Source organism: Phyllobates terribilis, unplaced genomic scaffold, assembly GCF_046119375.1.
Source record: "Phyllobates terribilis strain yellow unplaced genomic scaffold, ASM4611937v1 Scaffold_9__5_contigs__length_417890890, whole genome shotgun sequence".
Classification (NCBI taxonomy): domain Eukaryota; kingdom Metazoa; phylum Chordata; class Amphibia; order Anura; family Dendrobatidae; genus Phyllobates; species Phyllobates terribilis.
The window spans coordinates 116,463,847-116,476,696 of NW_027362769.1; the positions used below are offsets into that span (position 1 = coordinate 116,463,847).

The 12,850-nt window shown below is 42.8% G+C and overlaps 1 protein-coding gene across 5 annotated transcripts in view; it reads left to right on the top strand.

The window, feature by feature from the left end:
- Nucleotides 1-12,850, top strand: part of LOC141161734 (FAST kinase domain-containing protein 1, mitochondrial-like) — a 34,232-nt gene that overhangs the window by 1,762 nt on the left and 19,620 nt on the right. The window contains exons 2-8 of one of the 5 annotated variants that reach the window (XM_073646986.1): nucleotides 1,227-1,710; nucleotides 1,798-1,866; nucleotides 5,588-5,713; nucleotides 7,371-7,772; nucleotides 7,981-8,091; nucleotides 10,236-10,367; nucleotides 11,897-12,386. In XM_073646986.1, the coding sequence (XP_073503087.1) occupies nucleotides 1,376-1,710; nucleotides 1,798-1,866; nucleotides 5,588-5,713; nucleotides 7,371-7,772; nucleotides 7,981-8,091; nucleotides 10,236-10,367; nucleotides 11,897-12,386 (1,665 nt within the window). In that variant the 5' untranslated portion in view covers nucleotides 1,227-1,375. The remainder of the gene's footprint in view (nucleotides 1-1,226; nucleotides 1,711-1,797; nucleotides 1,867-5,587; nucleotides 5,714-7,370; nucleotides 7,773-7,980; nucleotides 8,092-10,235; nucleotides 10,368-11,896; nucleotides 12,387-12,850) is intronic. The other 4 variants (XM_073646987.1, XM_073646988.1, XM_073646989.1 and 1 more) reach the window with 4 other exon arrangements.

The following is a 12,850-nucleotide window of genomic DNA, read 5'->3' on the forward strand; positions in this document are numbered from 1 at the left end:
TTCTCTATACCTATGGTTCCCAGCCAGATCTTTAAAGTATCTTATCTCTGAAAAAAATATCCCTGACTGCAATTGTGCAGCCAGGCTGTGATTAATTCTGCCTGTTGTTTGGGCAGCATATATCAAGTGTCAGGTTCCTTTTAATGGTAAGCTGGGGAAAACCAACAAGGGAGACTAGAAACAAAATGACACAGTGCTTTCCTAGCATTCTGAATGGGTCACAGTGGTTGCGTCCCTAGGTAATCAGCATAGGTGACATATCCTAGTAATATGCCACCAGTGTCTAAGGCAAGCTGCTGCTTATGATGCTAAAGATCACAGTTCATCTTACTGGACAGAAGTGTAAGTTTAAGGCCAATATTCTATAGATATTACTTTATCCTCTTCCGTTTAATACTGGGTTTTGAGGTTCTGACCTCTAGCTATCCTCTTGAAACCGGGAACTAAGCTCGGATGGAGCAGGAGGTGCACATGCTCAACCTCCGCACCATTCATTGTGTATGGGACTGCTGGAAACAGCTGAGTGCTGTGCTTGGTTTATAAGCTCCAGTGTTCATTTTTTCGGAATTGTTGGGGGTCTGAGAAGTTGGGCCCCCCACCAACTAGTAAGTTATCCCCTATCTTTAGGAGAGGGGATAACTTACTACACTAGAAATCAATTCAATTTCCAATGTAATTACATGGATGAACTGAATGTGACACCTGTTCCCTCCTATCATTCATAAAGTGATGAGAGATCAAGTGAGGGGGACCATCTTGCCAGAATTTTTTTGTTTTGACTAGATGCTTAAAAAAAGTGTGGAAAAATAACTTTAAATTTCAGATCCTATGTACATGTCTATTCATATTATTATTTTTTTATAAGTGGATACAGACCAATGGATGCGGTCTGGCTGGTTGGATGGCAACAAAGGTCACCAGACCGTACCTAGATGGACTTTATTTTTATTTGGGGAGTTATCAAAAATTTGGTTTATTCAAGAAAACCATGTACAGTTGCTAACATGATTTATAATTCATCTACTATTGAAACTGTATACCGACTTCTGCTCCCCCTGTATACCGACTTCTGCTCCCCCTGCATAAGGACTTCTGTGCCCCCTGTATACCAATGCCATGATATAAGCATGTTAAAAATGCAGCTGTACAATCTGTATGTGGAAGGACACAGCCTTATATATATGAATACATAACAATATTATTCTTTGTTTTTTCTTCCTTTACAGATGGCTTTAATCAGAATGTATTATCACATCTTGAAATAACCAGATCTTCTCCGGAGACAGGAATATCCACTTTCTAAGAAGATGTTGGAAGAAAAGACATAGAATATTTTTCTTTCTCTAAGGTCCTAAGCCTTTCCTATAGCCCAGACATGTTCTGCTGGAGGAGGGCTTTGCCGCTTTCTCTGCACTTCTTTCAGATGCGTAGTATAAGTTCGGATCCTCTCCTGGACCAGCTGATGACTTGCACAAATCAATTCCAGATTTTTCAACTCGTCGGCATCCATAAGTCTAAGCTTACAGTACAGCATGTCGGGTGTGCGATCAATACACTATGGGAGCTTCAGAAGGGGAAGTCGAGTGCAAACTCAAATTTTGAAACCCTTCGAAATCACCCAGAATTTATTGCTCTTCGGATCCTGGCAGAAAATAAAATTGACTTTATGAACAACACCAGCTTGGTGGACACGTTGTATGCTGTTATAAGGTATAAGGCGAGGGCCTTTATTACTTGCTCCATTGCTCTGTCCTATTGTCACGTATCATTTACCATTGTTGTATTCTCTATTTTAAGGTTTAATGTGGAAGCGCACGACTCTTTGGTGCAGCAGCTGCTAATGGAAGGCTGGAGAAGACTGGAAAAGTAAGGCTGGAGGAATGTTTGATTACTTATCCTAGTAGCCAATATGCCATTTAGTAATCCAGCATTAGCTTGAGGTTTGTCAAGCTGTGGGTTACCCATAGGTTTTCCACAATGTATCTGTCACGCAAGATGAGGGAAGGAACAACTGTACAACAACGGGAAGAGGGGGGAAGGGAGCCCAATAACTAGGGAAAGGGGGAGTGGAGACCCCTAGGCAGATCTAATATCACACTGACTCACCTATTGTCCCTATATAGGTTCCGCACCCACCTATCGCCGAGCAGGAACCCAATCCCTGAATGTCCCTAGAGCTAGGCCGTAGGTAGGGAGGGGATGGGGTGAACACTAGTCAGGCCCCACTGTAACTAAAGACAACAAGGTAGACAAACAAAGGGGATACACTTAGCTTGAGCAGACATCTGTCACGCCAGGTGTAAGTGCAACTCAGAGGGAAAAGGGAGAGGGAGCCCAGACACTAGGGAAAGGGGGAAGTGGAGACCTCCTAGTCTGGTCTACCATTGCCCTGTCTCAACTAACGTCCCTATATAGCCTCCTCAGCTATCGCCGATCACTTGGCTCGCCCTACTTTCGCTGGCGTAAGGCTATGGCTAGGGTTGAAAGGAGATGAGCACGAGTCAACCTCCACTAAAACTCTAAAGACAACAAGGGTAGACTAAACAGGGGAAAATGGCTTAGCTTTAGATGAACTCGAAATGTGCACACGACCTCAAGCTCCAGAGAGGACGAGGTACTGCTCCTACTAAGCTTCACAAGTAGAAATGAGTATAACCGGCTACGCTCTCTCAGACACAACAATTATATATACACCCACGCCAGAGAGCAAATTAGCAAGAGAGAGGTAGTCGCTCGGTCCTAAAGACTGCCTCCTAGCTAAGAAGCTGTCTGCAATGCCAAACATGGCGATCTCCTGCAACCCACTGCAGGGCGACTGTCTGTCTCCTCTGACACCCCCGTGGCAACACCAGAGAGATAACGCCAACTGTCCTCCAAGGGCACCAAATAAGAAACTAGCTGACTAGTAGTACTCTGTGCATGGACAGAGGAACATAGAACTATCACCGGCAACTCTCTGGAGACGCTGAGAGTTTTTAACTACCAAGCAAAGGTTGGTCAATCAGCAGCAGGAGGTGGAGGTCACTGCTGGGTCCTAAAGGAGGCAGGATATCACTACACTACAGAGATGAGAGGATCAAAAAGCATCTGCAATGCCAAGCGCAGTGACCTTCTACAGCCGGATCCAGAGGGATTGTCAGTCACACTTGATATACCTGTGACAGTATCCCTCTTCTCCCACTAATATACACGTCATAGCATTGTATGCATGAGACAAGACGCACAGCCTGGACAGTGGAGTCCTGCACTTTGCAATTGTCGGCTGGAAAAACTAAACATAAAAAGTTAGGATTATTAGGGAAACTAATAAACATGTATCTCAATAGGCATTGAATGAATAGTTATTCCAGATTGAACTTGTCAGAAACATTAGACCTGTATCTCATTACTGGGGTCCTGGTGATGGGTAGAACACGAGCACCTCCATGATGAGAAGGAGTTCTATGGGGATGCGATCAAACCTGGGCATCTCTGCTCTATCCAACCCTATGTGTAAAACTCATTTCTTGTATGATTGCGTCCCCTTTTCAAGTCATTAGTGGTTGTCGTAATGATCAAATATTTATCACCTATTTTATAGATGGGCAAGAAAATATTAAAGGGTTATTCTCAGTCACATTATTTGTTTACAAAGCACAGTATCTGCATGACTACTGTTAATGTTTAGTGTAAACTCAACACATAGTTTCTCTTTTGCAGCTTTGTGCCTTTTTTTCATTTTCTTCTGCCCCTTTTGTGCATTCAGCTTCACAGACTTAAGTCTAATCTTATATGCTGAAACTACATTTTCCAGCAGCACCCTGCTTCTCCTCAGTGCTGCAGGCCCCTCTCCCGGATTTCCTGTGTGCTTCCTGATAGAGATATAGATTTGTAGAAGAAAAAATTGTGGAAAATCCGCACTGCTGGTGAATGAAGGGCAATTCCAGGTACACACAAGAAGGATATACGTTTTTTTTATTGTCTATTCATTTCAAAGTAACTTCCTTCTTCCTCAGGACAAAGAAGTAAGGAAGAAGTAAGTTACTTCGTAACATGTAGACAATAAAAAAGAAATGTATGTACTTGGAATTGCTTTTTCCACAATTTTTCCTTCTACAAATCTGTATCTGGTCTTATGACCAGTGGATCTGCAGCAGCTGGGATTACATTCTTTCTAATTGTTGTGTGATACAACATAAAGAGGTTAGCATAACCTTTTTTTATTTTAATTTTTTTAATAGGATAAAACCTTATGTGTGCTTTCCTTTGCTTCCTAGCACTTTTATCCTGATAAATGTCAAGATGGGTATCTATTATTTCTATGGGTGAGGCAAGCATTGATAGGTCACAGTTATAACATTCAAAACTATTTGATTAATGTTCATTACTATTTACGAACACCCACATTTCATTTGTGCTCTCTAGGGATCTTCGGAGCACGATCATGTTCTCCCCCTGCATACATTGTAGAGCTGGGATGGAATAATTGAGCTGTGCTACAACACAGCTGTCAGGGCAATAAGGATCCTGGGAGAGTGTCTGGATTTTGTTATATTTGACAGGATGCATCTGCTTTTCATGAATTAGACAGGGTCATTAGGTGCATCTGCTTTTCATGAATTAGACAGGGTCATTAGGTGCATCTGCTTTCCATGAATTAGACAGGGTCATTAGGTGCATCTGCTTTTCATGAATTAAACAGGGTCATTAGGTGCATCTGCTTTTCATGAATTAGACAGGGTCATTAGGTGCATCTGCTTTTCATGAATTAGACAGGGTCATTAGGTCCATCTGCTTTTCTTGAATTACACAGGGTCATTAGGTGCATCTGCTTTTCATGAATTAGACAGGGGTCATTAGGTGCATATGCAGCTGGTATCAGTGCTATTTTCAGCATAGCATAGCTGAGCTGTGCTACAACCCAGCTGTCAGATGTTTTATTAGAGAAGGTCAATAGGTGCATCTGACAGTGCTTGACTGACCGCATTAGAAATACTGGAGGATGGATCCAGGTGTAATGGAGGGTAAAGAGAGCCTTGAGGGTCATCATTGGGGGGGTTATAGCTTCAAATCAGTGCAGATATAAAAATAGGTTATATTGGTACACAATTCTGAACAAAAAACTGGGACCACATTATGATTTTGGGAATAATCTTTTAACATGTGGAATACCCCTTTGACTTGCATCAGAAGATGGTGCAATCATATTAGTAACAAAATATTTGTGTGCATTGTTTCCACACACTGCTGCGTTCACCTGAATAGTAAGTCAAGGTAATGCATCAACTTCTAAGGCTTTGCTGCTTAATTAAGGGACAGAAAATGTGGACTAGTCATGCTTCAGAAATTGCCGCCAGATTGTGAAGGGCTTGGGTGTAACGAAAGCAAATAGACAGAAATAATGATCTTCATATAAAAAGTAAATTACATTTTAATGAGAGTCCGGCAGAATTTCATTCCCTCTGAAAAAGGATCAAGCGCGAAACGCAGCACAAATCAATTCATAACTTTTTAATGAAGAAACTTTTGGATTTTATCCTATATGACGGTATCGCACATTGTCCGTTTTTGTATTTACATGATTATTTTCAGTTTTTCCCTGTTTCAGGTTTGAATCAGAGACTCTGTCGAAATTTTCAGTTTGTTTGGATAAACTAGATCTGGGCAGCAGTCCATTAATGGGAAAGATAGCCAATGCCCTGAACACGGACCTGGGGAACATCCAAAATATCAGGTAAATGATCATGGGAGCAGTTTGGATGATCTGAGGAATCTGACAAGTTCCCCATAAGAAGCTAATGAGGAGACGTCCCCATTAACCCCTTAAAGTGGATGCATCACCATCAAACACACCAAGTTATTTTACAGTAGCGAGAGAGTTCATATAACTAAATATACAATAAAAGCAAAAGAACTGTGAAGACAGTCATTTTATTTCCTCAAAAGCCATGGTGAATACAGTTCATGGGAGCAGCCATCTTGGGTCCGTCAGCTCCGCCTGTTGTGTGACACGCCCCCAGATTCCAGGCTTGTTGACATTTGTTATTTTTATATTAAGAATAAAAAATAATAAAAAACACAGGTCATTTTTCTACAAAATCTTTGCAATTCGTGTGGTGTTTGTTCTTGCATATATTTTATATATTTTTTTTATTTCTTTTTCACCCATTGAATTGTATAGGCAGAGACTGGAACAATTAACCCTTAAATGTCATCTCCGCACAAAATTAAAAAAAGCAACAACATCATCACGGATAGCACTCGTACCTATGATATTCAATGGGGCTGTGCACATTTCCAAAATGTATTTATTCTTTTTAACGGACCAAGTGGACTGCTGAAAAATTTGGGGTGATGTCCGATTATGGGCCATCTGAGAGCAGCATGATTTAGGTGCAGAGACCCTGATTCCTGCGATATATCACTTACTGGGCTTCTTTCTGTAGTTTTGATGAAGTCCCTGTTTTCTCTGCTGCAGGTCTAGCAGTTCTCTGAATGCTGAGCTCTGTATAATCCCACCTACACCACTGATTGGCTGCTCTCTGTGTACACTGTGCATAGGCAGAAAGCTGCCAATCAGCGGTGGGGGTGGAGTATGGAGGACTACATGGCAGCAGGTTTACTGTTCTTTACCCATGTGCATGGACTAAAGACTTTTTATTGCTGATAATTGTTCTTCATTGGAAATCTCTTTTAGTTAATGCTGTAAAGGATATGGACGTCCTCCGGGAAAATTATTATTTTTTTTTTAGCTAAAATAAATTTTTACAATTGGGAATCATTAAAAAGAAATGTACCAGTATTTTTCTTTCATTGCCTCTGGTTGGTCTATTGTCAGCTACAAAATGAGTTAACTGAGAATCAGTCAGTCAGCTCATAGAAGAGTTTATAACTTTGTTCTTTCAAGCTCTTATTGGCTTTTTTATCAACATAAGTTTCATGGGGTCATAAATCAGCTGAGAGGAGTTAAACCACACCTACACTTTAGGTAGCTGACTACCAAACAATGGTTCGGCTGACCGTTCATCTGACTGCGATCTCCGAGTCTGCACAGCGCTCCTATGAGAGAGCCACTGCCAGACATCTCTAAGGCATTCCGAAATTGGTCATTGGATCCTAGTGTCCCCTGACATTTTTTTTGGGGGGGGGGGGGGGGACCGGTGGGAAATCCACCATGCACATTAGACTGTTGGCCAAACCAGTCGTTATCGGTGGCTTCAGTTGATATTATTGTGTTCTGTACTGAGGCCTTCAGAAGAAGGAAGGTAAGAGCTCACTGATGGATTCTCAGTTAGCTCATTTTGCAAGCTATTCTTTAGATCACACACTTCAGATGTGCTATAAACTGATAACAATGGTCTAATTTCTAACTCTCTTTAATCCTTTTCCAGGATCCTGTCTAGTCTTATGATCAAGACATTCCCGGTCACCTCTACGAGGTTGCAGCATCGACTGATCAGCAAGGCAGAATCCTTAATGGAGAGCGGCGACAAGTACGTAGATGTGCACAGCGTGCGGCGGATCGTCCAGTTTCTGTTCCTTATGAAGTACGACTACCAGCCCCTCTTGGATAAATGCAACAAGATTTTTGTGCGGGACAAGAATAAAATGAGCACGGACACCATGTGCATCGTCTGCGGTCTGTACCGACAAATGGCTTTCAAGCAGCACGAGTTTCTGGTGATGGCAAAGTCGTCTCTGCTGGAAATATCAAACCTGTGGAATAATGCCGATCATTTTGCAAAAATATTTTGTGCCTTATTTCCGATGGCTTCTCAAGAGACAAGAAATAGGTGAGCGGCCCCTTAAAGGGATACGATGTATCGGCCACGAAGAAACAAAAAAAATCACATAATGCAATAATAATGCACAAATAGAACTCGTATTCCCTAATTAGAGGAACTTCCTAGTTATTTTGTAGTCTAATCTAGGAATTCAGTGCTAGAAACAAGTGGAAAATGATATATTTGTAAAGGATTGAGCTCCTTTCTTTCCCTCCAGGCTTGAAGATGACCTTGTAATTCTGGCAGATAAGATCCATCACATGAGTCTGGTGTACATCCTGGAGACCATGGCGGAGGCCGAGTGCAAGAACCCAGTGCTCATTCAGAAGTAAGTTTCTTAAATCTGGATTCTCTAAGGCTGTGTGCCCACGCGTTTGTTAAGCGTTTCCGCAGCGGCAATTCCGCTGCAGAAACACTTAAAAAAACTCTTGGTTGAAAGTCTGCCATGTTCCCCAATGATAATCCGCACGTGCTGTGCACATGCTGCGGAAATTTCCGCTGCGGATTATCATTGCGGAAAAATCTGCAGCACTACCAATTATTTTGCGTAATCACAGCGTTTTTGCCGCCATTGACTTGCATTGGAACACTTAATATCCAGATCACTGCATCTGTACATGCGGATATCATACGGTTCAATGTGTGGATGGTACCCGGGTGTGGAGGACAGGAGACTCTCCTCCGGACCCGGGTACCATAGAACCTGTAAAAAAAAGAATAAAATAAAAAATAAATATTATATTTACCTTCTGATGGCCCCCGGTGTCTTTAGCGATCCGTCCTGGCTTGCCGGCAGCTCGCGATGGTCTAAAAAGGACCTGCCGTGACGTCATTTAGTCATGTGACGGGTCACGCGACCGCTGGCTAAATGACGTCATGGCAGATCCTTTTAGACCACCGCGAGCTGCCAGACCATCAGATGGTAAGTATAATATTTATTTTTTACCATTTTTTTACCGTCACACTATATAAATCCATTCTGTTTGCATGGATTTATATAGTGTGACCAAGTTGACAAGCACTTTCCAAGTGATGCTAAAATCGCTTGGAAAGCGCTTGACAACCCGCAATCAGAAATGCATGTGAAAAACGCTTCACTTCCACTTGTCCCTAGCAGGAAAAACGCATGTACAATCCGCATGTACAATCCACATGCTTTTTTTCTGCCAGGGAGATGCAGAAACGCTCAGGAAAAATCCGGAGCATTTCTGCATCGTGGGCACATAGCCTAAGGCTTCTTTCCCACAATGAGGTTTTTTTCATGCTGCGTATTTAAAAAAAAATGCAACTAACCTCTTTTAATTAATGGGTGCAGAAAATCTGCAACATCAAAAACTCATCGTGGGAACATAGCCGAAGCCATAAATGGTTTGGAGATGGATCCTTCCTGTCCAACAATCTGACATTAGCTGAATGGAAAACCTATAGAGAATGAGTGCAAGGCAACAATAAACTCAATAAAAAAATAATGTTAATGTTTGACGAAGCTAGGTGCAAAACGCGCGTCAGGGGGGGCGGTTCTTTCATTGACTGGGGAGTTTTTTCTGTGCTACTGTGCATACTTACACTCCCTATTTCTGGGATTTATATTGTTGTATTTCATGATGCGTTACCTTGTTTAACTAAATTTGTATTTGTTCATACTGATTGGTATCCTTCTGTAATACTGGGAGCATATCTTGCTATATAACCTGCTATACTATCATATGTGTGTGTTCTTTGCCTGTACCATGTAAAAAAAAAATTTCATCAGCTTTGATTATTTTGTGCCCTACTGTTTTAAGATAACATTTATTAAATATAATTAAAGTATTTTTTATTGAGTTTATTGTTGCCTTGCACTCATTCTCTATAGGTTTTCTATCTGTGCTAATCGACACTTTTACTTTACGCTCATGATATTTGTATAGGTTTATATTATCTGAATTGAGCTGTCCGTATCATCACGGTCCGGGTACAGCAAGGGTCTCCTGACCCAACTAAACATATATGAGACCAGGAAAACTCCGGTCAATTGGGTCCATACCCAGATCATAATATATGGACGTCTGAATCTTGCCATATTTCCGCAAGCTGCTGTTCCCTGTAATCAGCCATTTCAGGCTGGGGAGAGGCTTTTAGGATTGAGTGGGAATTGGAGAACAATATTTGCCCCTATGATCAATACTTTATCTTTCTCATGCCCAACTCTTGAAGTATTTTGCCTTTGATGACAGTAGAGCAAGGAGCGACCCCCTTATTGGAGACTGTCGGGCGTTTCCTAACCTTTTGATGACATTGTGTTATTTTTGCCATCAAAATGACAAAAACCCGTATGTAAATCAGTAGGGTTTGTAGTCCTGTTGTCATGCAACACATGGCACACGGTGTGGCAGCTTCCGTTTGGATGGAGGACGTGGCGCGGCTGTGGATGGAGTTCTATTATGTTGTTTAATGATGTTTGTTGATCTTTTCCTTTTTCTATCCGTTTAGGATCTGCTCCGCCATCCAGGAAAATCTGGATCTTTACCATCGACTGTACCTATGTAAACTGGCAGATGCCGTGGTGTGCCTGCCCTGCCAAAACTATCAACTATTTGCTGATCTACAAAAACGTCTAACTGCGTAAGTGCAAGTGGCGAGTAGTCGGGGTAAGGGGACATGTGGCCGGTCCCATTAGAATGGCCCTGGCTATATACCATGCGGGTAAGACAAGGTCACAAACCTATGCCTGATATACAGTGAAGGCCAGAAGCGGACACAGACTGAAAAGGACCCTGTGCAAGAACAATATAGAGGCCATTTGCAGCCCAATAGCTCCTCATAATGCACAATTCCACCTGATTTGGAGGTAGTAGTGGCCCCTTACCTCTTAGGCCCCAGGTTGCACCAATAGTATGTCCACCCCTGGTGAAGGTGATATCAGGGGATCCTCCAGTGTGTATGCAGACAGTGTAACTGCAGAAGCCAGTGCGCGCTCACTGACCTCTCTCTCGTCTGCTCCTTCCACTCCACAGAAAGATGCAGAAGTGAAGTGAGCAACAAGTGTTAGAGAGGAGGAGAGGGAAGAAAATTGCATTGACGCAGCACAGAGGAGAGATCTGTGAGCGCGCACTGTTGCATTGTGTGCTCACACTTGCTCTGCCCAAGTGAGCGCTGTCAATCAGTACAGAGAAAGCAGGCTTTTCATGCTAATTGAGGAGGCAAAATGGTGCATCAAATATCTTGGCCGTGCCAACATCTGTCGTGCTAGGTATGGGAAGGACCCATTGTACGATGATGGAAAAAGGGGGGGAAGCCCAACAACTAGGGAAAGGGAGACCCCTAGGCAGATCTAACAAAACCCTGACTCCCCTATCGTCCCTAAATAGGTTCTGCACCTATCGCTGAGCTGGATACCTAATCCCTGAGTGACCCTAGAGCTAGGCCCTAGGTAGGGAGGGGAACGGGGTGAGCACTAGTCAGCCCCCACTGCAACTAAAGACAAACAAGGTAAATAGACAAGGGGATACACTTAGCTTTGAGAAAACACCAGAGAGAAGATGGCAACAATCCACCAAGGAACTCCAAGAAGAAACTAGCCGACTGCTAGAAACTCCAGTCCTGAAAATACTTCTATCACCGGCGACTCTCTGGAGACACTGAGGGTTTTTAAATAACAAGCAAGGGTGTGTTAATTAGCAGCAGAAGGTGGAGATCACCTAGTGAGAGAAGGATGATGCAAAGATCAGGAAGGTGTCTGCAAAGCCAAGCGCAGCGACCTTCTACAGCCAGATCCAGAACAACTGTCTGTCAAACCTGACACACCCGTGACAACATCAGACACCTGAATTTTAACATAAATATGCTTTATATACTCAACAGTGACAGTGTTTTTTACTACAAATATATGTTTTTTTGTGGGGGGGGGGGGGGTGACACTCCCTTTAAGTGCACCACCAAGTGTTTTTTGCTTTTTTTTTTTTTTTAATACATATGAGCCATTTTTTTCTTTCTTTTGCCTGGGAAAAAAACAATATAAAGGCAGCATTAAAGTGTTTTGGCTGCTTCTTTTTTTTTTTTTTTGTTCCATTTCTCACATTTAGAAATGATTAGATTCTGAGTTAGTGAGTTTTTTTTTTTTTTTTTGATGCCTGATCTTTTCCTTCCCGTAGCTACATGAAGACGTCTTATGTTCCGTGCATTGTGGTTATGATGACCAGATCGCTGTCGCTGCTGACCCTTACAAAAGTGGACGAAGCCATCCTTATTAAGATTGACGACGTCATTCCCCAGTGCGACCTCAGCGACCTCAATAGCATTGCGAACAGCGTCATCCGGTGGTTACAGCCCGTTCAGCTGTCCAGGCAGAATAAATCTGGGACGTATGAGAAACTCCTCCATAAAGTGAGCCAATACGGGCTGGAGAGAGTCAAGAATATGGACGACATTGATAATCTGTTAAAAGAGCTGACGTATGTGATGAACGGGCAGTGGCTGCAGAATATGCTGATAGACGACATACTGCTCACCTGCCAGCGCCTGCTGCACCAGGTCACCTGGAGGAACGCACCATTCCTGGCGCTGGTCATCAGTTACTGTAACACTCTGTGTCCTCCGGTTCTGGACAAGATCGCAGAAGTCACCATGGAGAATGTTACACAGGTAGTAGCCCCGTGTGTCCGGATTATAAAGCCCAAGCTAAATATCTGGTGGCCAAAGGTCCATCCAGTCCGTGCACCTGACAACTGTCTATGGGCAGCCCTCCAGGCCTATGTGTTACCCTATAGTGATCCCCATGTAAGAATTATTTTGGAGCATCTTTTCAATGTTGTTCCTCTGTTATTCCTCTCATCTTCTGTTTTCGGTAGTACCCAACTTCCCTGCCTATCGACTTCTTGCTTGCAAGGATGGACAGCGGTGTTCCCCAAGATATGGCTGAGCCGCTGGTCCAAAATGCCCGCTCTCCTACATTGGCAGCAGAGGCAGATGTGCACAGTTCAAACAGTTCCTTTAAATGAAGGATTTAGTGTTACTGTTCTACCTGTCGATACCTTCACTGTTTAAGACACAGTCAGACGACCCTATAAATCTGACCAAGATCTGATTGAAATGCTCGGACTGGCCGG